General features: G+C 43.5%; 1 protein-coding gene and 1 long non-coding RNA gene across 3 annotated transcripts in view; one reads left to right on the top strand and one right to left on the bottom strand.

The window, feature by feature from the left end:
• Positions 1-22,972, bottom strand: part of PRKN (parkin RBR E3 ubiquitin protein ligase) — a 1,351,707-nt gene that overhangs the window by 24,300 nt on the left and 1,304,435 nt on the right. For both annotated transcript variants that reach the window (XM_030316747.1, XM_030316746.1), the window contains exon 10: positions 14,860-14,943. In XM_030316747.1, coding sequence (XP_030172607.1) covers positions 14,860-14,943 — 84 coding nt within the window. The remainder of the gene's footprint in view (positions 1-14,859; positions 14,944-22,972) is intronic.
• LOC115514619 lies at positions 1,744-18,691 on the top strand. Its single transcript, XR_003969050.1, has 5 exons — positions 1,744-1,815; positions 11,528-11,572; positions 12,063-12,161; positions 16,101-16,376; positions 17,072-18,691. It is a non-coding gene; the product is annotated as an uncharacterized LOC115514619 (long non-coding RNA).

Genomic DNA, 22,972 nt, shown 5'->3' on the forward strand with positions numbered 1-22,972 from the left:
GTTACAGTCTTGAGGCAGAATTCCTTCCTATCTGAAAAACCTCAGTCTTTGCTCTGAAGACCCTCAACTGATTGGATGAGGCCCACCTGCGTTTCGGGCATCCCCTTTACGGAAGAAATAAACAAATACCTAGAAATGTGGCCTTGACCTAAATCAATACCTTCACGGCAGCAACTAGACCAGCGTCTGACCAAGCAGTGGGGCTCCACTGCCCAGCTAAGCGTCACGGTCATGGAAAGTAACCGCAACAGCCTGTCATGGCTGCGACTTTTTCGAGACCAGATCCGTTGGACTACAAAGCCATTTTGCCTTGCCTGGGATTCCTCACGGAATAAGGCCAGGCAGACGAGCGGCACAAGTGGTTCTTACACAGGAAAAGGACATGAAAACTGGGCAAAGAGCAGGAGCACCTGAAGCGTGCTGCCCCCCTTCGTGCTCGCATTCGGCACCTGCTTGGTTTGCACGGAGGTGATCGGGCAGAGCAGATGAACCATTTTCCCCACGAGTGGTCAACAAGCCTCCTGCGGATGACAACACCTATCTCTCCTCGTTTCTCATCTATCAACGAGTGAAGGATTTACGGGAGCCGGTAGTCAGCTCTCCCGTGGGACCCGTCCTCTGGTCCTCCTGGCCCCGGGGGGCCGTGGAGAAAGTGGCAAAGGGTCCTCATTTCCCGGTCCTTTGCAGGTGGCCACGGGTTCTTGCAAAATACCGGCTCCCTTAAGGATGTAGCGCCATCTGGTGGAACAGAGGAGCTCTGCAGGTGCTTCCCTCTTGCTGGAGAGGAAATCCAGGCGGGCTGGCCTGGGCTTGTTCTCCTGGGTGGAGATAAAATAGTCTCTGGGGTGTGTGTGTCTGTGGGGTGCATGGTGTATGTGGGGCGTGTGGGATATGTGGGATGCGTTGTGGTGTGTGTGTGTGGGGGGTGGGGGCGGCGTGTGCTATATGGGTATGTGGGGGTGTGTGTGGGTGTTTGCGGGGGTGAGAGGTGTGTATGTCGGGAGTCTGATGCATGCGTAGTGTGTTTAGGGGGCTGGGGTGTTGTGTGGTGGATGTGTGTGTGGGATGTGCACATGGGGGTGTGTGGTGAGTACATGGGATGTGTGCATGTGTGAGTTTCTGTCTGTCACACAAGATGCAGACTTGCAAATGAGGGTGAAGAGTTTACATTTGGCCCTTTTCTTTTTTTTTTTTTTTAATTTTTTTTTCAACGTTTTTTATTTATTTTTGGGACAGAGAGAGACAGAGCATGAACGGGGGAGGGGCAGAGAGAGAGGGAGACACAGAATCGGAAACAGGCTCCAGGCTCTGAGCCATCAGCCCAGAGCCCGACGCGGGGCTCGAACTCACGGACCGCGAGACCGTGACCCGGCTGATGTCGGACGCTTAACCGACTGCGCCACCCAGGCGCCCCATATTTGGCCCTTTTCTAGCAAACTGGCCAGGATTCCATCCCAGCCCCTCCCGGATCCAGCACCCTAGAGGTAGCCCCCTGTTCAGGCGAGCCTGCCCTGCTCCCGGAGGTGTTCCAGAGCCCAGGGAAGGTCGGGGACTCCGGGCAGCTGTCTGGCTGGGGCTGGGGTATGAGAGCTCAGGTAGCCTGGAGAATTGTGTCCCCCAGTGTGGACACCAGGCGGGAAGGGGCTGGGGCGGCTTCTGGAGAGGAGGGGAGAGGCCCCATGGGAGGGGCTGAGCCCCAGGAAGTGCTGCATCCGGGCTCAGTGTGGGCTCTTCCTACAGTGACAGCCCCAGACGAGAAGGAAAGAGTCTGAAGGACAGGAGGGTCCTTGGAGAGACAGGGACATAGTCTGTGTGGTAAGGGTCTGCCTCCCGGTCGTGTAAGAGTGTGTGTGTGTGTGTGTGTGTGTGTGTGTGTGCATGCCCAGTGTGTGTGCACGCCTTCATTTGGCCTCTGGTGTTGTCTTTCATTTTCTTTCTCTGTAATGCCTGGTATTTTTAGCATTCTGCCTTAAAAATACCCAAAGCCCAAGTTTGACCATTTTGTAGTACTTTACAACTTATAAAATGATTCACATACATTCTCATTTCATTATTTATAGCGCAGTAGAGCTTGCTGGCCCCATGTGGCAGATGAGGAAAAAATGCTGTTAGAATTTGGGTGACTTGCCTGGAAATGGAGAAAACCGGAGCCCGTTCTTCAGTGTACCAGCCCCGCTCCCCCAGAGCCTACCTTTCATGTGCTGAGCACTGGGGAAATGGGCTACTGAGGGCTGGGGGAGGGGAAGGCCCCTCCTCAGCAACTTTCCAGGAGTGACACGCTGGGACGCACCTGCATAGACCGCAGATGCATCCCAGCCGTTCGCGTCTGCGAGGCCATTCGCATCCGCGAGGCCATGAGGCTGTACGTCCAGACCCTAGGGCTTCAGGGAGGTGGTGATCAATCAGGCTGTTTTGCCTAAACCAACACGTGATTCCGAACTACACTCCTAAATAACCGGGACCTGCACCTCGGGGAGAGTAAGTTTCATCCGGTTCCCAGTTCTGGGGCGGCACTTGTGCAGAAGTAGTAAATGGCCGAGAGATGAGGGCGATGAGATACAGAGGCAAAATATATCCAGGACTCCAGCCTCTCCAGAGCCTCCTTGTCTCATTCTCCACCACAGGGAGGCCCCCTCCCAGCCCTGGCTGTAAACCCTAGGGGGCTGGGGTAGGGATCGTGGCTGGGGGGCCAGCGACTGGACACTATTAATCTTGTGGCTTATCCTTGGCTCCCGCCTCCGCATCCGCTCTAAGGCGCTCTATGCATCCGTTCCTTGGCGGGCTGTTCACCTGTGCTCAGACGTCCAAAGTGAGGGCTCTGTCCCTGCACACTCTCTGCTCTTCCTCCAGTGTTTCCTCCTCCAGGTAAGGGCACCACCCTCCGCCCAAGTTAGAAATCCAGGCATTGACCAGAACTGCCGCTTCTCTCATTGCCAAGGTCCACGGACCCTACCTCCAACACCCCCTCTTTTTCTCCTAAGGGGCTGTTCCTGACAGTGCTTCCCAAGTCCCTTCTGGGTGCAAGTCTCAGGGACTGTTTCCCTGGGAACCTGACCTATGACAGTTGGTACTAGGAGTGGTCCTAGAACACAAATTCTAAAATGGGGGGCGGAGAGGTGGTGGAGGTAGAGACCCAGCAGGTGGTGGCCACAAAGGGGGCCTACTGGTGGCAGATGAGCACTGGCCGCTTGGAGGGGGTCCAGAGCTGCAAAGGGCTATGCAAACAGTCTCTGCCATGGAGCCAGGGTACGCAAGGTTTCCGTGGCGGGAAAAGACGTCGCGCGGAGTTTATTGCAATCACAGTGATTCACGGTGATGGCATCTAGGGCCCTGCAGCCGAAAGTAATGCACCATTTGGAAAAAAGCTCCCTGGCACACTCCTGACCTGTGGGGCTGGTCTAAGCAGCAATCCTTTCAATAGCAAACGGTCAAGTTCGGTAGTTGTGGCTTTAGTATGGTATGAAACTAGGGGCCTGGACCATTGGGGACGAAAGGGGTGCGAAAGCCTGGCCCCTCTGGGATGCAGAGCAACTCTGAAGGATCGCCCCAGCTCGTCTTTTCCATCTCAGATCTCATTTCTTCCTGTGACCAATTCCTTGAACGTCTCAGAAGACTAAACGTTATAGCATCCCCAACTTCCCGATTCTGCCTCTCAGCATACGATATTTTAATTGTTAGCTTTTTTTTATGTCACTAGAGTATAAACTGCATAAGATTGGGGGGGTGCTCTATTTTGTTTCATGCTGTATCCAAAATACCTGTAGTCTTAATGGTACAGAGTAGATTTTATATAAGTATTTACTGGGTATCCCTCTTTTTTCTCATTTTTATTGATTATGAGGAATTAAGACAGTCAAAATAAAATTCCAAGTCATGTAACAGGTGTAACACAAAGGCTGGAGACAAAATTCTACCTGTAGATAGATGTGTTTAATTTTTATGGAGTTAGCTCTCAACACTTAAAAATAAAGATATTTAACATAAACACATGAGTTTCGAACTACCGAAAAATTAATCAATTTGGAAAATCTGGTAATGTTGGCCCCCCATTTCTACTTGGCCAAATTGGCTGGAGCCATGTGCTTCCAATTTTGCACAGACCACCCCACTCCCTCCCCTCCTCCGACATAGGCTAAGTGCAATTGTGTTTGCAGAGAGTTATTTTAATGTGATTTTTTCTTGCTGTATTTGTTTTAAAGGAAAGCTAGAAGAGAAGTAAAATGTGTCTTCATCCTTATCAACACATGGGAAAGTCCATGAATCTAATCTAATGTATACTACTATGAGTGCCACCCTGGTATAACATCTCACAAGCCAACAATAGCCTACACATATCCCCTTTTCAACATGCAGCGTGACACCAGTTAGAACTATTGATTGTCAACTCCATGACCCTGGGTGTCTCTGTCTCTCTCCCTGTGCCTTGCCTACGATCTAAGTATGTGGTATAATGTTGTCAAGAGGCTCGAAATGAGATGGTGTATTTGAAAGTGCTTTGTAGGGGCGTCTGGGTGGCTCGGTCGGTTCAGCGTCCGACTTCAGCTCAGGTCATGATCTCACCATTCGTGGGTTCTAGCCCCGCATTGGGCTTTGTGCTGATAGCTCAGAGCCCGGAGCCTGCTTCGGATTCTGTGTCTCCCTCTCTCCCTGCCCCTCCCCTGCTTGTGCTCTGTTTCTCTCTCTCTCAAAAATAAATAAACATTAAAACATTTTAAATAAAAAAAGGAAGTGCTTTGTAAATAAGTACTATACGAGTGTACATTATTATTTTTATCCCAGGCAAATTGGAGGTTTATTCTTCTAATTTAGGAGGTAGATGGAGGGAACAGTGTAGTTTGCTGTGGGCAATCTTATTTTCTCTTACAATTCAAAAGATGGCCAGGACAAAAGCCAACCCTGAAGTTACTGCCCATTCTTTTTAAAAATTTTAAATGATTTATTTTGTTTTGTTATATAAAACAAAGTTCATTGAGCATTTTAGAGTGAGCTTTTTTTCCCTGCTTTCCTAATTTTTTCCTAATTATGAAAGAAAGTAGCTAGAATTTTTTGCCTTTGAAAAGACATGAGTGTGTCAGATTTTGCTCTGAAAAATATTTTCCATCTGAAAATTTATCTACATAATGGTTCTCTTTTCAGCTTTATTGAGGTATGATAGAAAAACCAGACTGTAAGATATTTAAAGTATACAACGTGACGATGTGATATATCATACATTGGGCAAGCATTGTCTGCATTGAGTTAACACATCTATGACCTCACACAGTGCTGTGTGTGTGTGTGTGTGTGTGTGTGTATGAGAGAAAGAAAGAGAGAGAGAGAGAGAGCATTTTAGTTCTATTCGCTTGGCAAATTTCAACTACAAAATACAGCGCTGTCAATGATAGTCACCAGGTTATACATGAGATCATTAGTCCTTATTCATCTTATAGTTGGAAGTTTGTATCTTATGTTTCCCTGACAATCACTTTTCTACTCTCTGTTTCTGTGAGTTTGACATTTTTTTTTTGATTCCACATACATGTGATACCATGAAGTATTTGTCTTTATCTGGCTTATTTCACTTAGCATAACGCCCTCCAGTTTCATCCACATTGTTGTAAATGACAGACTTGCCTTCTTTTTTAAAGGCTGAGTAACATTCCACATATATCCTTTTATCTGTTGACAGACACTTAGCTTGTTTCCATAATCTTGGCTATTGTGAATAGTACTGCTAGGAACACGAGAGTGCAGATATCTCTTTGAGATATTGACTTTATATCCTTTGAATATATACTCAGAAGTGAAAGTGCTGGATCATACAGTGGTCCTCATTTTAATTGCCTGGGGAACCTCTATTCTGCTTTACATGGTGGTTATGCCGGTTTACTTTCCCACCGGCAAGGGTTTCCTTTCCTTCACGTCCTCACTGGCACTTCTTGTGTCCTGTCTTTTTGAGACTAGCCCTCCTAACAGGTGTGCAGTGGTGTCTCGTTGTGGTTTTGATCTGCGTTTCCCTGATGATGAATGATGTTGAGCAACTTTTCATGCACTTTTTGGCCATTTGTGTGTCTGATTTTGCATGTTGATTTTATATCCTGCAACTTGGCTGAAATTGTTAGTTCTAACAGCTTTTTGGCACAATCTTTAGGATTTTCTGTATATGGTGTCATGCCATCTGCACATAGAGATGCTACTTCTTCCTTTCCTATTTGGATGCCTTTTATTTATTTTTCTTGGTTAATTGCTCTGGATAGGACTTCCGGTACTAGGCTGAATAAAAGTGATGGGCATCCTTATCATGTCCCTGATCTTAGAAAAAGAACTTTCAGCTTTTTACCATTGCATATGATTAGCTGTGAGTTTCTCATATATGGCCTTTATTATGTTGAAGTCCGTTCTCTCTATACACAGTTTATTGAGAGTTTTTAATCAGGAATGGATGTTAAATTTTGTCGAATGCTTTTTCTGCACCTATTGAGATGATCATATGATATTTATCCTTCGTTGTTAATGTGACACATTATATTGATTGGTGGATGTTGAACCATACTTGCATTCCTGGAATAAATCTACTTGACAATGGTGTAGGATCCTTTTAATGCATTGTGGAATTGAATTTGCTAATATTTTGTTGAGGATTTATGGATCTATGCTCATCAGGGCTATTGGTCTATAATTTTCTTTTCTTATAATGTCCTTGTCTGGATTTGGCATAGGATAATGCTGACCTTGTAAAATGAATTTGAAATTATTTCTTTTCTATTTTTTGGAAGTGTTTGAGAATAATCAGTGTTAATTCTTCAAATGTTTGTTAGAAGTTGCCACTGAAGCCATCTGATCTTGGACTTTTGTTTGTTGGGAGGTTTTTGATCACTAATTCAATCTTCTTTCTTGTAATTGGTCTGTTCAGATTTTCTGTTTCTGCATGATTCAGTCTTGGTAGGTTGTATGTTTTTTTCTCCATTTCTTCTAGATTGTCTGATTTGTTCATGTATAGTTGTACATAGTAGTTCCATGATCCTTTGTATTTTTATGGGATCAGTTGTAATGTCTTGTCTCTCTTCTGATTTTATTTGAGAACTTTATTTCTTGCTAATCCTAGTAAAGGCTTGCCAATTTATCTTTTAAAAAACAACCCAGCTTCTAATTTTAATGTTTTTCTATTATCTTTTTAGTCTATATGTCATTTATTTTGATCTTTGTTATTTCCTTTTCTCCACTCTCATTGGGTTCAGTTTTTTTTTAATTAAAAAAAATTTTTATTACTTATTTTTGAGAGTAAGCGAGTGAGCAGGGGAGGGGCAGGGAGAGGGGGAGACACAGAATCTGAAGCAGGCTCCAGGCTCTAAGCTGTCAGCTCAGTGGGGCTTGAACTCACGAGCCATGACATAATGACCTGAGCCAAAGTCAGACTCTAGTTAAGAGCCACCCAGGCACCCCAGGCTTAGTTTGCTTGTACTTTTCTAGCTCCTTAACGTGTAAAGTTAGATTGTTTATTTGAGATTGTTGTTGTTTCTTGATGTAGGCTTTTCATTTCAGCTTGAAGAACTCCCTTTAATATTTTTTCTAAGATTGGTCTCATGGTCATGAACTTCTACAACTTTTGTTTGTCTGGAAAACTCTACCTCTCTTTCAATTCTTTTTATTTTATTTTAAAAATTTTAAAAGTTTGTTTATGTATGTATGTATTTATGTATTTATGTACTTATTTATTTAGAGAGAACAAGTGGGAGAAGGGCAGTGCAGAGCCCAATGTGGGGCTTGAACTCATAAACTGTGAGATCATGACTTGAGCTGAAATCAAGAGGAGGATGCTTAAATGACTGTGCCACCCAAGCATCTCTCTCCTTCAATTATAAAGGACAACTTTGCTATGTAGAGAATTCTTGGGTGGCAGTTTTTTTCTTTCAGTACTTTGAATATATCACTCCACTCCCTTCTGGCTGGCAGTTTCTGCTGAAAAATCTGCTGACAGTCCTATGGGGATTCCCTTGTACATAACAAGTTGCTTTTCTCTTGCTGCTCTTAAAATTCTCTTCTTGTCTTTAACTTTTGACAATTTAATTACAATGTGTCTCTATGTGGATATCTTTAGATCTCATTTAGTACATTTTGGACTTCTTGGTTTTGGATGTCTGTTTCTTGCCCCAGGTTAGAGAGGTTTTCAGCTATTATTTCTTTGTATAAGCGTTCTGACTCTTTCTCTCTTCTTCTCCTTGGACCCCTATAATTTGGATATTAGTCTCCTTGATAGTGTCCCGTAAGTCCTTCATGCTATCTTCATTTTTAAAATTCTTTTTTCTTTTTGCTGCCCTGATTGGATGAGTTCCACTGGCCTGTCTTTGAGCTTACTGACTTTCTTCCACTTCATCTAGCCTGCTGTTGAATCTGTCTAGTGTATTTTTTCAGGTCAGTTATTGTATTCTTCAGCTCTGTAACTTCTGTTTGGTACTTTCTTATATTTTATGTCTCTCTGTTGGAATTCTGTTTTGTTCATGCTTTGGTCTCTTGACCTTGGTGAGCATCTTCATGACTGTTATTTTGAACTCTTTATCAGATAAATCACTTATCTCTGTTTCACTAAGATTTGTTTCTGGAGATTTACCTTGTTCTTTTGTTTGGAACATATTCCTCCATTGATTTTCCTTGATTCTCTGTGTTGGTTTTTGTGCATTAAACAGCCACCTCTCCCAGTCTTAACAGAGTTCTCATGCAGGAGATGAGCCTCACCAATTAACTCGGCCCAAGCTCCTAGCTGTCTCTGAAGTTTTTGTGATTGTCCAGGTCTCCTTCTTTGTTCTTAGCAGCTTCCAGTAGTTGAGGCTATGTCGAGACCTGTCAGGATACTGAAGGGGAGGACTGCATTCGGCATCTAGATGCAGGCTGATTAGAAGTGGGACCCTCAGGCAGCAGATGGGAAAGTAGGTAGTTAGTTAAGTCCCTTTCCAGGGAGAATCTGGGAGATGAATGTTTTTGCTTGCTCCCTCCACATTGAGCCCAGGTATACAGCCACAGAGTGGTGGTGGTGCTCCTGCACCTGTTACAAACTATTTCTTTGTTTGCTATAGTCTTGTAGGAATTGTGAATGCAAACTCCCTTGGCTATTGAAGCCAGGCGATAAATCTAAGTGCCCATCTTTCAGGTGGAAGCTGTAAAAACTGGGGTGCCAGATGTATGTACAAGCTCCTTCCAAAGAGTTACTGGCAACTTGGTTCTATTATTGGAGCAAGCTGAAGGGAGAGGGTGGGGAAGGCATCTGCTGGCTTCCCTTGTCTCTGGGGAAGAGTGCAGCCAGTCCTTAGATGCCCGCTAAAATAGAAGCCTGGCTCTTGGGTGGCAACTTTTAAAGTATTTTGATAAATCCCTTTCAGGGAAAGATGGGAGATAGTGTTTTTTGCCTGCTTCCTCTGTGCTGGGCTCTGGGGGGATAGCCAGCCAAGAAGCGCTTCTTTGTTTGCTATAGTCCTGTGGGACTCCTGAATGGAAGTCTCTTTGGCTCTCAGAGCCAGGGATCAGAGCCCCATCCCTTGGGCCATGAAAGTTAGGGTGCAGATGTGCTCACAAGCTCCTTCCAAGAGGACACAGGTACCTTGTGGTGGATGCGAGGGAGAAGGTGAGAGAGGTGTCCTCTTGCTTCCCTGGTCTTTGGGGAGGAAGGCAGCCAACTGCTAGTGCCTGCTAAATTAGAAGCCTGGTCCAGAGACAGCAGCTTTCAAAGTATGCAGGCAAACCTCCTTCACGGAAAGGCTGGAAGGTGGGCAGTTTTGCCTCCCTCTGTGCTGAGTCCTGTGGGGATAGATGTGGGGCTTGTGGTGTGCCCCTGTAGGAATTGCTTCTGTGTTTGCTATAGTCTTGTGGGTCTCATTATTATCAGCCTTGTTGGCTGCAGAGCCAGGTGTTTGGCACCCAGTCTTAACAGTGGGGGTGCTAGATGTGGGGTCAAAACCCTTTGCTACTCTGCGAGAAGCAGGGGGTTGGGGCTTTCATCCTGAATGGCACAGTGCCAGTAGTGGGGTTCATGACAAGAATGTGTCTCAGCCTCCCCATTTTGATGTGGGTATTTTCTCATTCATCTGATAGACAGGAGTCACTTGGCCAGTTTTTAGATCTTTTTCAGAGGGCATTACTCCAGGTTTGATGCATCTATGGGGGTTGGGAGCTCAGGATCCTCCTATGTCACCATCTTGGATGACTCCTCTCCACTCATTCTTGTAGAGTGCTTGCCCAGCTTCATGGTGAGAAGGGAGGGTTGGGGATGAAGGAAGGAGTTGTCATTCTTTCAACAAGCACCTACTATACCTACTATATCTATATAGAGAACCTACTATATCTTAGGCATCCTAGGCACTGGGGGTTATAAAATAGGTACAAACCTTGCATTAGCAAAGCTCATAATTTTAGTGAAGAGACAGGGAAACAATATTTCAGTGTGATGAATGTGTCACAGAAGTATGTACAGTTGTCTGAAAGCTTCAAGGAGGTTGTAGCGTGGGCAGATGGGTTCATGCAGCAGGTGATGTGTGATCTGGGTCTTGAAGGTTGAGTAGGAGCTTGGCAGGAAGGGATAGGCACACTCCCTTTAGACACTGTAGATTTATTACTCAGAAAGAGTGCTCACTGTTACTTTGATCAGGTGATGCCACTGAAAATGATTTCCTTTGTGTCTTTGGATAATGCCGTTAAAAATCTAGAAATCTCAGTTTGCCTTCCTGTTGAATAGGGAGAGTAACAGCTACTACTTAGAACCACTGGGGGAAATGAATCAATTTCTGTGGTTTGCAAGAGCAAGTGTTTACTTATTAGAAAGCCTCCAGAGGGAATTTGTGGAAGGGGACGGAGCACGGGGAGGAGAACAACCAGGCAAGAACAAGGAAAAGCAAATGGGACTGGACTCTCATTAGCTTGTGACGGATCGATCTTCTGTCACTGATTTCCCAAATGCCCAGCAGTTTTGACCTAAAGTGTGTTCAATATTTTAAAACCAATTTAAAACCAATTTTTGAGTTTGCTTTAAAAAAATTATTGCATTAATCAAAAAGTGCATTAAGTTTAGGGTCAAGCAGCCCAACTGATGGAAAAAGCCTGACTGGGCCCCGGGAGACATGGGCTTGCCTGGCTGGGTAATGTAATATCAAAGTCCAGAAACCACTCAGCTTTCAAGGGAGAGCAGTGGACAGTGGCCACAAATGCTGAAAGGAAACACCTTACAAGTGAATTGAACTAGAAGGAAATGTGAAGAGGGTTAATGAGAGTATTTTGTTTGTATTAGAAGACTTTATCCATGAGGCTGCATCCAAAGCCTTCAGTCCCAAGAAGGAAGCTGCAATTAGATTTCTGTGGTTGGATGTGTAGCATGTCCTCTTTCAAAGATTTCGTGTCTGTGGAATTGCAGAGGTGATCCACCTGGAGATCACTCCCATTTGAGCGAAATATAGGAACAGAAAACAAGCTGGCCCTATTAGAATAGAAGTCCTCCTTTCTCTTAGTGAATGGAATTGGGTCTTTTAGTTTGATGAAATAGTTCATTTGGTTCATTTCTTTCCAGGCCCAGGAGGAGCTACGATTGAAATCAAGAGGTTTTGGAGACGTGGTAAATCAGATCATAGGAATGCACTCGTCATTCTGCATTCTTTCCCCTCCCCTCTTCTGCACCTGGAAGGCTGGCTCGTTAGGACAGGCTGTGTCCCTCAGACGCCTCGAGGCTGACTTTCGGTTGGGTGTGGCCAATGGGAGACATTAGCAAGAGATCAGAGGATGGGAGAGAGAAATGGAGATGTCCCTTCATTCTCTTCCTGCTGGGGGCCTACCTCTGTCAATGCTGGACCCTCTGTGATTACACCTCCTGCCAAGAGGCCCCGCCTCCGTGGCTCCAGCTCACAGGATTATTCCCTGTGTGACACCATTCCCTCCTCTTGTCCCTTCAGAGTTAGGGGCTCATGGCTCCTCACTGATGCTGCACTTTGAGGCCCTCCACATTGTTTGGGGCTCTTGTGACCTTTCCCCACGTCTGTAGGCCATCCATGACCTTTCAGTTAAAGTCTCTTCATGTGCCCATCTGAGCTGAATTCTCTTTCCTGTAGGACCTGAATAAATCGGATGTATGGAAAAAGGGCAGCAAAACCCCAAGAAGTTGCCTTCTGTTCTCAGACAACAGTGGATGGACAGGCTCTTCCAGTTTGGTTGGTCAATTTGCTTTGTTTTCAAATAAGGGGAATATGAGGTTTGCCTAGGAGTGTGAACAAGGCAGGGAGGAGCCTCATTTCAGGGACGTCTTATTTCAGAGCTATCTCTTCTTGGATTCTTTCCTGCACATCTCTGTCCTGAATTAACGATTCTTCTTCTGAATTCCTGTCATAATGACTGTTGGTGCAGCCAACCATCTCACCTCTGTGACAGCAGGTACTTTATCCCCAGAGCCTAGCATAAAGTCTAACGGATTATAGGTGTTTAATACATATTCGTTGAATAAATGAAAGAATGTATTTTTCTTTTCAGAAGCCACAATCATTCAGCAAACATCTATGAAATATCTGTGCACCAGATAAAATTTTTGCCTCTGTATCTTTGTCCATGCAGTGTTTTTGCTGGAATGTTCTTTATCATCCTTCTCCCACTGTCCTTTTGACGCTCTTACCCACCTTCTATGACTTTTCTGGGGAAGTGTTATGCAAAGCTAAAGATTTCCTGAACTTTGTTGTAGCACATTACTATTATTATATATTTTTCTGTAAGTCTCCCCTATGACTCCCTCATGTGCTTATCTGCACAATATACTGAAAAGAAATACTTATCTGCAGTTTTCCCGCAGGATGTCTGGTGCATACAAATGCTGGACTTAATGTTTGCTAATGGGTGGTCCTTGCAGACACAGGCCTCTAGGTACTGGTCATCTATGCTTCAGCCCAGCTCTAACTTTCTTTCTCCCACTTTCCTGAATTGAACATTAATGCTTTAATAGTTTAAAAATTTGGGGGGGGGGAGGAGGGCTACCTCAATCTTTAACACCAAGATTGGTTAGTTCTTGAATGAATAATGAAGGGGATTATCTAGTGCGTCTCGCACTTGGGCAACTATAGGTTAATGTGTTCTTTTCTTCACCCTATTTCTACTGTTTTGCAATAAGTGGACATTAAGGTATCACTTCTTAGAAGGCTTTGTGCATGTTTGCGGTCATAGGAGCCCAGGGATATAAGTTGCCAGACCAAACCCATTTCTTAGAGCCTCAGTCTAGGCTAGCTCTTCTGGGCTACCATGGTCCTGAGGCAGGGGAGTCTCAGGATTAATATTATTCCTGACATCAGTATGCAGTGAGCTGGTATTTGAATGCCCCTGAGCTAAAATAAAATCAACAGAAAGAGCATTTGCTGCCTCTGTTGCAGAAATGGCAGTTCAGATCTAAATCTCCCCATAGGCTCATAGCCAACATTTTAGAAGCTGATAAGAAGACCTGAGTTCACTAATTATGTTTATTTGGTTGTGCTAATATTAGTAAATAAATCCACATAATGCCTTACAAAGATACACTTCTTTATGCTCTGATTTTAGAATATTCAGACATTTTGATGATTTTTTTTGATGTTTATTGTTTTCGAGAGAGAGTGCAAGTGGGGGAGGGGCAGAGAGAGAGAGGGAGAGATCTGAAGCAGGGTCACGTGGTAACAGCCGAGTGCACGATGCGATGCAGGGCTCGAACTCATGAACTGTGAGATCATGACCTGAGCTGAAGTCAGACGCTTAACCCACTGAGCCACCCAGGTACCCCAGAACATTCAGATATTTAAATTTTTCTACTGTAAAATTGAAGTGTTCTGAAATTTCTATGTCTGTTTCTGAGGTTCCTGTCAATAAAGTAACTAAAAGATTTATCCGGATAGGTTTAATGTTTAAAACCTTGTTAACATCTATATCAGTAGAAAAATAATGAGTAAATTCATCAACTGTGCTGAAATTTTACTCCTTTCCTCTGAGGTTTGATTGATCATAATTAATAAATAAAAGAAAATGTATTTGCATTTCCCTAAGCCTGATATAGCAGATTGGAGAGTAAGGCTCAGTAAACACATTCTTTACCTAATCAAGACTGAAATACAATTTAGCATAGTTCATGATGTTGCTAAAAAACAGTAATATTCTTGCATCATATAATACTTCTATGCATATCATAGTTTCACCAAAGATTTTAAACAAGACATTTTTGAAAAAAAAGATATAAATGTAGGGTTAATATTGCTTGATCTGATTTGGAAATTGTTAAATTGTTTGTTCCTCTAAAGTCTCCTCTCATCACGCTATTTTCCTTTTCCCTATTGCATATACCCCTAGGGAAAAACTCTTATGAAAGTATGGACATATCCCGATGGCCATCTACAGCCCTACCCTGAGGAGGTGGATGGTTCTGGAAGGACTTTGAGGGTGGAGTAGCCAGAGCCACATCCCATGGTTGTTGGCTACTTAGTCTGGTTTGGGGTTTATATCTTATCTTATCTTATCTTATCTTATCTTATCTTATCTTATCTTATCTTATCATCTTATCTTATCATCTTACAATTTTTAAATATAATTTATTGTCAAGTTAGCTAACATACAGTGTATACAGTGTGCTCTTGGTTTCAGGGGTAGATTCCCATGATTCATCGCTCCCAGTGCTCATCCCAGCAAGTGCCCTCCTCAATGCCCATCACCCATTTCCCTCTCTCCCCCCCGCCCCATCAACCCTCAGTTTGTTCTCTGTATTTAAGAGTCTCTTGTGGTTTGCCAACCTCTCTGTTTGAAACTATTTTTTTTAAAGACTGAAACCCTCCCTGGGCTTCAGGAAGCAGCTCTTGTCTCTCCTCCATATCCTGAGCCCTGTTTTATGGCAGGAAGAGGTCACTGTACCTGAGAAACTGCTCCTGAGGCTTCAAACAGGGTGCTGCATTCACCTTCATGGTACGCTTCCTTACAGTCCCGGCAAAAGACGAACTGCAGAAGAACACACATGTGTTAGGGACGGGCTTGTGGGCTGCATCTGGACATAACATGTTTTCCCTTTTCCAAGCTCACTGGATTCATTCCTCTGACGTGTGTGATGGCTTCTGAGCCAGATCACTTTTTGCAAAGAGGAAATAAAGTTATATTTTGATGGTATTGTTAATTCTTTACTAAACAATGTTCCAAGCACTATAGCAGGGTTTCAAGGATGCATGAGTCATGTTTCCTTTCTTCGAGATGTTTCCAGTCTGGCAGAAAAGATAACAATGCAGATAAATATCTGTAGTAAAGTGTTTTTGGTGTTAGGCTCCGAGGGAAGTGACGTTATTCAAGAATGTCACATCTAGGGGCGCCTGGATGGCTCAGTTGGTTGAGTGTCTGACTCTTGGTTTTGGCTCAGGTCATGATCTCATGGTCTGTGAGTTCCAGCCCCACATCGGACTCTGAGCTGACAGTGCAGAGCCTGCTTGGGATCCTCTCTCTCTGCCCCTCCCCTGCTTGTTCTCTCTCTCTTTCTCTCTCTCTCTCTCTCTCTCTCTCTCTCTCTCTCAAAATACATAAATAAACTTAAAAATAAAGAATTTCACATCTGGTATCTGTTTACATACATAGTGGATTTCTATGTTCATATTAATGGACTTGGTTTTGCAATGACAGCCTATAATGGAAAGAAGAAATAAATGGTGTCCCCTGAAAATTCATACGGTGAAGTCTTGACACCCAGGACCTCAGGGTGTGATTGCATTTGGAAATAGGGTCTTTGAAGAGGTGAGTAAGGTAAAATGAAGTCATTAGAGTGGCCCTCATCTTACATGACTGGTCTTTATGAGAGGAGATTAGGACACAGACACACACAGGGGCTGAGAGACACAAGGACACAGTGAGAATGTGGCTGTCTGCAAGTCAAGGAGAGAGGCCTCAGTAGAAACCAAGGGGCTTGTTCTGGGGCTTCTAATCTGCAGGACTGTTTCTTACAGTTTTCTTCAAGAGTTTTTGTTGTTTGAGGCCCCCAGTCCAGGGTGCTTTGTTATGGTGGCTGTAGGAAGCCAATGCTTAGTCTGGAGAGGATCTCCTCACCTGGTGATAGTGCTCCAGGGAATGGACGAGATCTGGGGACCAACCAACCGCCCTCTACCTTTCATCTGCAGGTAAGGAATCTATGCAAGTGAATGCTGGAAAAGGAGGCTGTCCTGCTAGCATCTGGCATCAGTAGACCCTTCTAGAACTACTTCACCGTCACCCGCCATGCTCTAGAGGTTGTGGCTAAGGGTGTGGGTTCTGCAGTCAGACACATGGGATTGAAGTCATCATCCCATCGCCTGTCCACGGAGATACCTTGGGAAGCCACCTTGTCACCTGGGCCTCAGTTATCCTTGGAAACCCAGGATAACACTGGTAACTATCTCCTCTGATCACTGGAAGAGGTAGGTGAGATCATACGTGCTAAGTGGTACACAAGATGTTCTAACTGTTACACAGATAACGGCCAGGGACTGCTTTTCCCCGACCCCATTTCACAACTGAAGAAGGAGTTGCTTTACTAGAAAACAGGTTCCTTTCAGCAAACATTCTCTACCTCGCTGGAGAGAAACAGGTGTCACAAGAGAACCAGTGTGATTAATGAGTATGGTGTGTGGGCAGTGGTGGTGATTTTATAGCATCGGCCCCGGATGAGCGGGTATTCCTCCCATGGAGAGGTGGGTTTGATGTCTCTTCTGCTTAGATACGGATGTGCTCACTACTTGACCAATAGCACATGGTGGAAGTGATGGTGTGCCGCTTTCTGGGCCCAGGCCTTAAGAAACTGGCAGCTTCCTCTCATGTGAGTGGCTCATGAGAGGCTCATGTACAGAGGAACCAAAGCCCTTGGCCAAGAGAATTGGCTGAGTGCAGACGGCCAGCACCAACTTGCCAGCCGTACGTCTGAGCCATGTTTCCAGGGGATCTTCCAGCCCCTGGATGAGTTGGCCCAGGTGACCCCGTGTGGAACAGAGACACATTGGCTTTACGGGACACTGCCCAAATTACAGCTTTGTGGGGGGGAAGAGAATATAAAGCAAAACAGGAACAAGATTGTTGCTGTTTTAAGTCACTAAGTTTTTTGGTGTTTTTTACCCAGCAATCGATAACCGATATAGTAATGGCACTGAGAATCTGGAAGACTCAAGAAAGTTCTGGATGCTTAAAGTTCTCAAATGACTCTTCTATAGCATGAGCCAGGAAGTTGGCACAATTTTGCTTCAGATAAGACTGATGTGAACTGATAAACAAAATCACAAACAGGATACAGAGAAGTCCAGCTTTATGCCCCAGTACATCGTCATCCCTCCTTGCCTCAAAAGCAGCCCGTCCAAGGCAATTTTCCTTCGTGCTGTCTTCACCACGGAAACAGATTTCCCTCCTTCCCCACATCCAATTTCTTGTTTTAACCCCTCGTCTGAAAATCGTCTTAATCTCAGCACATACCAAACTAGAAAAGGCAAGTATTTTATAAGGAAAAGGTCTCTTTAGATACGATACAATCTACCTTCTATCCATTAATTTCAGGATACTGTAGTCTTACTTCTTCTCACAGCAAAGAGCCTGATCTCAAGTTTGTAGGATGTAAACTTTATTTAAAGATTCAGATTGGTGGGAGAGGGCTGTATGTCAGGATGTCTTTAGGCAATTCGCCAATGCAATCAGGTTTTAATTCCTGGCATTTTCATTTTCCCTGAACCGAAAGCCGATCCAGGGAACGGCGAATGAAGTGCATCTCAGGGCTTCCATTTCAGATTAAAACCATTTTTTTTTTTTATTAATGTCTCCGCTCATCTGTGGGTTTGCCTCAGAGCCATTGCTCTGCTCTTACGTGCTCATGTTGGAAAAACGTAGACTGCGTGCTTCAGTCACCGAGAAGAGCTTGCTGTGTGATTTCATCCCACCGCTTTCTATGGAAGCAAGTCTGATCTCTCGGCGTGACAGGGAAAACGCTTCACATCTTATTAGCTAGTGGATGAGATATAAAATCAGTTTCATGGTAGAGGAACACCCTGGAGGTTGATCAGTTTGTCAGAATAAATAGGCCTTTCCTGACACAAAGACATTAACTTCCCTTTCACACTGTACTACAAAGAATGGACTGAAAAAATAACAGAAAGGGAAGAGCACAGAAATGAAGGCCTCGCCATTTCAGCCTGGCAAAAGGCAAGCGGAAGCTGCAAGAATACGCTGGGGATGATTTAACACTAATGTGCTTGTTAATTTGCTTCTATGCAGAAAGTATGACTTAAATTTAGAGATGCCATGCAGTGGGGCCTCCTAGGTAAATAACTTGAATCTGTCTCATACAAAATGGGGAAATATCTAGAAAGTCTGGTTTGATCTTGAAAATGTTCAAGTTTTTAATCGTGTTATTCAGAATTCAAACGGGAGCTTGTACAAATGTTTAGACCCCTCAGTTCCCAAACTGTGCACCAAGGTACTCTGGGGCATAACAGGCTCTCAGGGGTGCAGTGGGAAATTTTACATCTTTGAGGAAATTACAGTGATACTATCTGTTGGATGCTACGTGAACTACTAACGCACGGTAGTTCATGATGTTATCGTGGCTTGTGCTCTCCTTCTTTTGATGACATATCTTTGCAAAGATGGGTTTTTGGTTATTGTGATAGAAAAACAACTAGCATGTGAACGAACATCTGTTTGCTACAGGAGATGCAGTTATTTAGGAATGAAATAAAAATCGTTTTTCTTTCAATTTCTGTGAACTATCTTTTCAAATGGCTATTAAGTTGCTAAGGCATTCATTCTTATTGTGTTACTTGGATCTAAGTATTTAATACACAAAACTGCTTAGACCTAAGTATTTGATAAACAAAACCACATTTCTTTTGGCCTAGGAACACCATGAAAACCTACTGAGTCTCTAAGGGCATGACAAACAGAGGAAGGTCGGGGACCTCCGGCATGGGCAGATGCTCCCAAGATAATGTTTTGGGACAGTCTTCAAACACTGCCAGCGGCACAGATATTTCTAGAGAAAGAGCTTGAGAAGACAGATCTGGCTCCAACATTTTCACATTCGGTCTGCTGACTTTGTATATCCCTCGCCTGGGACACATGAATCTTGTTCTAACCGATATGCAGAAAGCTGCAATTTACCTAGGGATTTGCTCTTAACTAACTGTGGTCTCACATTTGCTGAAGATGCCTTCTAAGTGAATACTAATTGAATAGAAGGGACTGCCACACATTTATGTAGTCTACTTTTCTTGCGTTGTTCTCTCTTGAGATATCTGATAAATGCCATCAATTTCTGTAGTAAAAAAAAAAATGAAAGCCTTTAAAAATTATAAAAGTAATACACACTTACAATTTTGGTTCCCTCAACTCTATCCCTTATTAGAGTTAATTAGAAAGCAATCTATATGGACTGTATCATCTTAGCTCCTATGATGTTAGCTTTCGAAGTCAACTTGGCTAGACTACAGTCCCCAATTCTTCAGTCAAACACTAATCTGGCTGCTTCTGTGGAGATATTTTGTAAGCCTATAACATCCATACTCAATTTGTTTTAGGAAACAGAGAGGATCCTGGATAATCTAGGTGTGCCTGATTCAATCTGTTGAAAGGTTTTCATAGCAGAACTGAGGTTTCCCCAAGAAGAAGAGAGTCTGTCTGGGAACAACAGCCAGGCTGTGGGCCAGCCTGCCCTTCCTGGAGGTCTGCCTGTGGAGTTAGGACCCGCCAGCTCAGCCCCACAGTCACTTAGGTCAGTGTTCTCCCTGTGTATGTGGATATGGATATGCTGCTATACACATATATCGATCTATACACCTGTAGATCTCTAGGGACAGCTGAATATATTTATAGACCCTTGTCTATCTGTATCATATAAAACTACATCTACCTCCTACTGGTTCTGCCTCTCTTTGGGAATCTTGGCTGATATAGCTCAGCTGCTACAGAAAAAATTTTACTAGGTCAGTTAATTCTTTTGCGGATGGATATGTTTCCATATGACATTATCTAACATGACATTAAATCGCTACTTGAAATTTTCTATGTTATTTGCAAAATTGTAGTTCAAATCTCTTTCCGTGTGTGTTTTTTAATCCCAAGTACACACAGGACACTAGCCCTTAGAATTCAACATCAGGAACAAGGTCATCACTCCCAACAGCGTGACTGTGACTGTGTCCCTTTATGTGACAATGAATATGCTAATCCAATTCATTTTTATCCTCAGATTAGCTGAGCTGCCCGGGAGTTTTGTGCCCAACTTTCCACTTAACTGTAGAAACTAGCTCATCCTCGGTGCCTAAAATGAGGCATACAACTTTAAAGCAGTTTAGTAAATGAAAAATTCAATAAGACAAACTTTTTGTAAGAAGTAATAGGTAAATTACTGTTATCATTCAATTCATATTTTATTGGCCTTGCGATTAATATGTGTTGAGTATTCGCTTTTAGGACAAATAAAATCTTGGACCTGGACCACACATAAAAGAATAGCACATTGTAACACATGAAGTCACATAGTAGGCATATATTTTTAAAAATCGGACGTACTTATGTTTAAAAGTAAAGCCTCTGAAGTCAGAAAGACCTAGGGACAGAGGCCCTTCTCTACCATTTATTGTCCTGTGTGACCCTAAACATTTCTTTCCTTTATTATTTTGTAAGGAAGAAATAATAAGGTGACGAGTATTTAACACAGTTTCTGGCACAGAGGAATCAATGATTTCCTTATAGAGTTATGATGTTTTATAAGCAATAAAGTTCGATAGAAAAGTAAACTGACAGTGAAGCACCTTGGTAATGAAAGCAGTTCCCACTATTCTGGTAATAAATGTGAAAGTCCTTGTGAACTTGAGGACCTCCTAGGAAACGCCAGGCGTGTCCGCTCCCCTAACTGCTCTATGCAAAGGGATGTCTCACTTTGCTCGTGTTTGTGAAGAGGTACCTCCATGGTCAATCCCCTCAGACCATCCAGTGCTCAGACCATCCAGAGCTCTGTGAATTGCCTGTCGTGTTTATCATTCAATATCATGCCAGTAGAGGAGTCATTTGATTGATGTCGGAGTTTGATTTCCCACATGCCCAAAATGGAGACGTTCCAAAGGAGACATATGTATATTTCCTCTTTGGAAACACAAAAAGGAATCAAGTGAACAGTCTCCAATGCAATCAGAACATTCAGTGTCTGCTGATCAATAAAGTTGAGAGTGAGTTGGTACCTATAAGCAATGACCCTCAAATAAGGGTTTGATCCTTCAAGTTGAATGATGTCTATCTGATCAAATTTCTTCCTGCGTATTTTCTGTCATAACAGCATCGATTATAAAAGCATTTTGTTATCCGCCATTTATTTTCTTTTCCATAGCTCTGAAGTTTTGTATTAAAAGGACGGGAGAGAATCAAATACTATCTTAGGACCCCCTACTATAGTCAAGGGAAACATCAAAGCATGAGGCACACATCTGTCTGTGCTTCTGTGGGATCAGATGAAATATTTTTCCTTTAGGGGTACGACTTTCCAGAAGATGGCAGCAGTGATATATATGATCCAACCTCGGTGTGTTAAAAATAGTGTATCAAAAGAGTAAGGCGCCCCACGGGTGACCAGCCGCTGATCCGTGCAAAATTGTTCTGACAAGACCGGAAGTGGTGTTAGATTATAATGCGCTAAAACACAATTTTGAAAAGAAGAAAGTCAGGTTGTTTCCTTTCAAGTACACATCTTAAAATCACAGAATCTCATGGTGGGAAGCAATCTTAGACTATGCCATGCTCCAAATGTAAACAGACTGAGACAATCTTTTGCACATAACCTCCAAATGGCTAAAAAGAAATAATTTTGAGGAAGCTGAATATAGCTCAGTGGCTGAATGCCTTTGTCTTTTTCAGATCCTGTAGGAATCACGAAGGAGGGTTAAATAGTGCCATCTAGATTCCCGCAAAATACCGTGACGTTGACCCTGCTCATCCCCCACATTAGTTTTGTTTTAGGTTTCCTACTACAAAAGGCCCTTACTTTCCTTGGTTTAATTTTCATTCATGGGGAGCTCTTAACCGAACTCTGAAAATTCCCTGTTCTTACATCACAGGATCTCATCAAGTACTGTGGTACCCATTCAATCTTTCTGACGTGCAGTGCCCTAATTCATACATCCCCTGTGAGTACAATCTAGTGGAAAACTTTTTTTACCATCTGTCTCAGAACCAGGGACCTACTAGAGAGGATGAGCTTGCACGATGAAGGGACCATGTCCCCTAGTTGACCCTTAATAAGGCTGACCTCCAAACCTCAAGTCAAAAGGGGCACTTCATCAGTTCTCCAGACAGTGGTGGGGCGGTGCCCTTGATGATGGCTGCTGGAAATTGACCTGTCCGATATATAATTATAGACCAAGATATTTAAACTGATTTCCTACTTCAAAATGTTTATAGTTTTTCAAAACCTAAAAATGTTTGTTGGCCTTTTATTTTACCCTTTCTTAAACAGCTTTATTGAGATAGAACTCACAGAGTCATGGGTTTTAAAAAGTAGTTTATATGGTTTTTGAGCGGATCATACGTGCACACAGCACCCACTCCAACGGTGCAACATGTATACGGTGAAGAGTAAGTCTCTCTTCCTCCTTGAGGCTACAATGCTCCTGGGAGATAATCGCTGTCACCTGTTTTTACCTTTCAGGAAATTTTTTGCACATTATATTTGAAGGCAAAATGGCGTATAAAATATCGCCTTATGTCTTGTGCTTTGCTCCTTGCTTTTGTTTATGACATTCACAGCCTGCCTTCCATCAGTGCATGTTGAACAGCTCCGTTCTTTCTAAGCAGCTGCACAGTGTTCTAGTCGATAGATGTACCTTCCTGCATCTAACCAGGCCCCTGACGACGACGGTTTGGGTCTTTTCCAATATTTTGCCATTATAAACAAAGCTGCAGGGAATGTCCTTCTCCGCAGGTCAGTTTGCACATGTGCAAGGAAATCTGCAGGCTACATTTCTAGAAGTGAGGTGGATGGGTCAAA

The sequence above is a fragment of the Lynx canadensis genome, chromosome B2 (assembly GCF_007474595.2).
Source record: "Lynx canadensis isolate LIC74 chromosome B2, mLynCan4.pri.v2, whole genome shotgun sequence".
In the NCBI taxonomy this organism is placed as follows: domain Eukaryota; kingdom Metazoa; phylum Chordata; class Mammalia; order Carnivora; family Felidae; genus Lynx; species Lynx canadensis.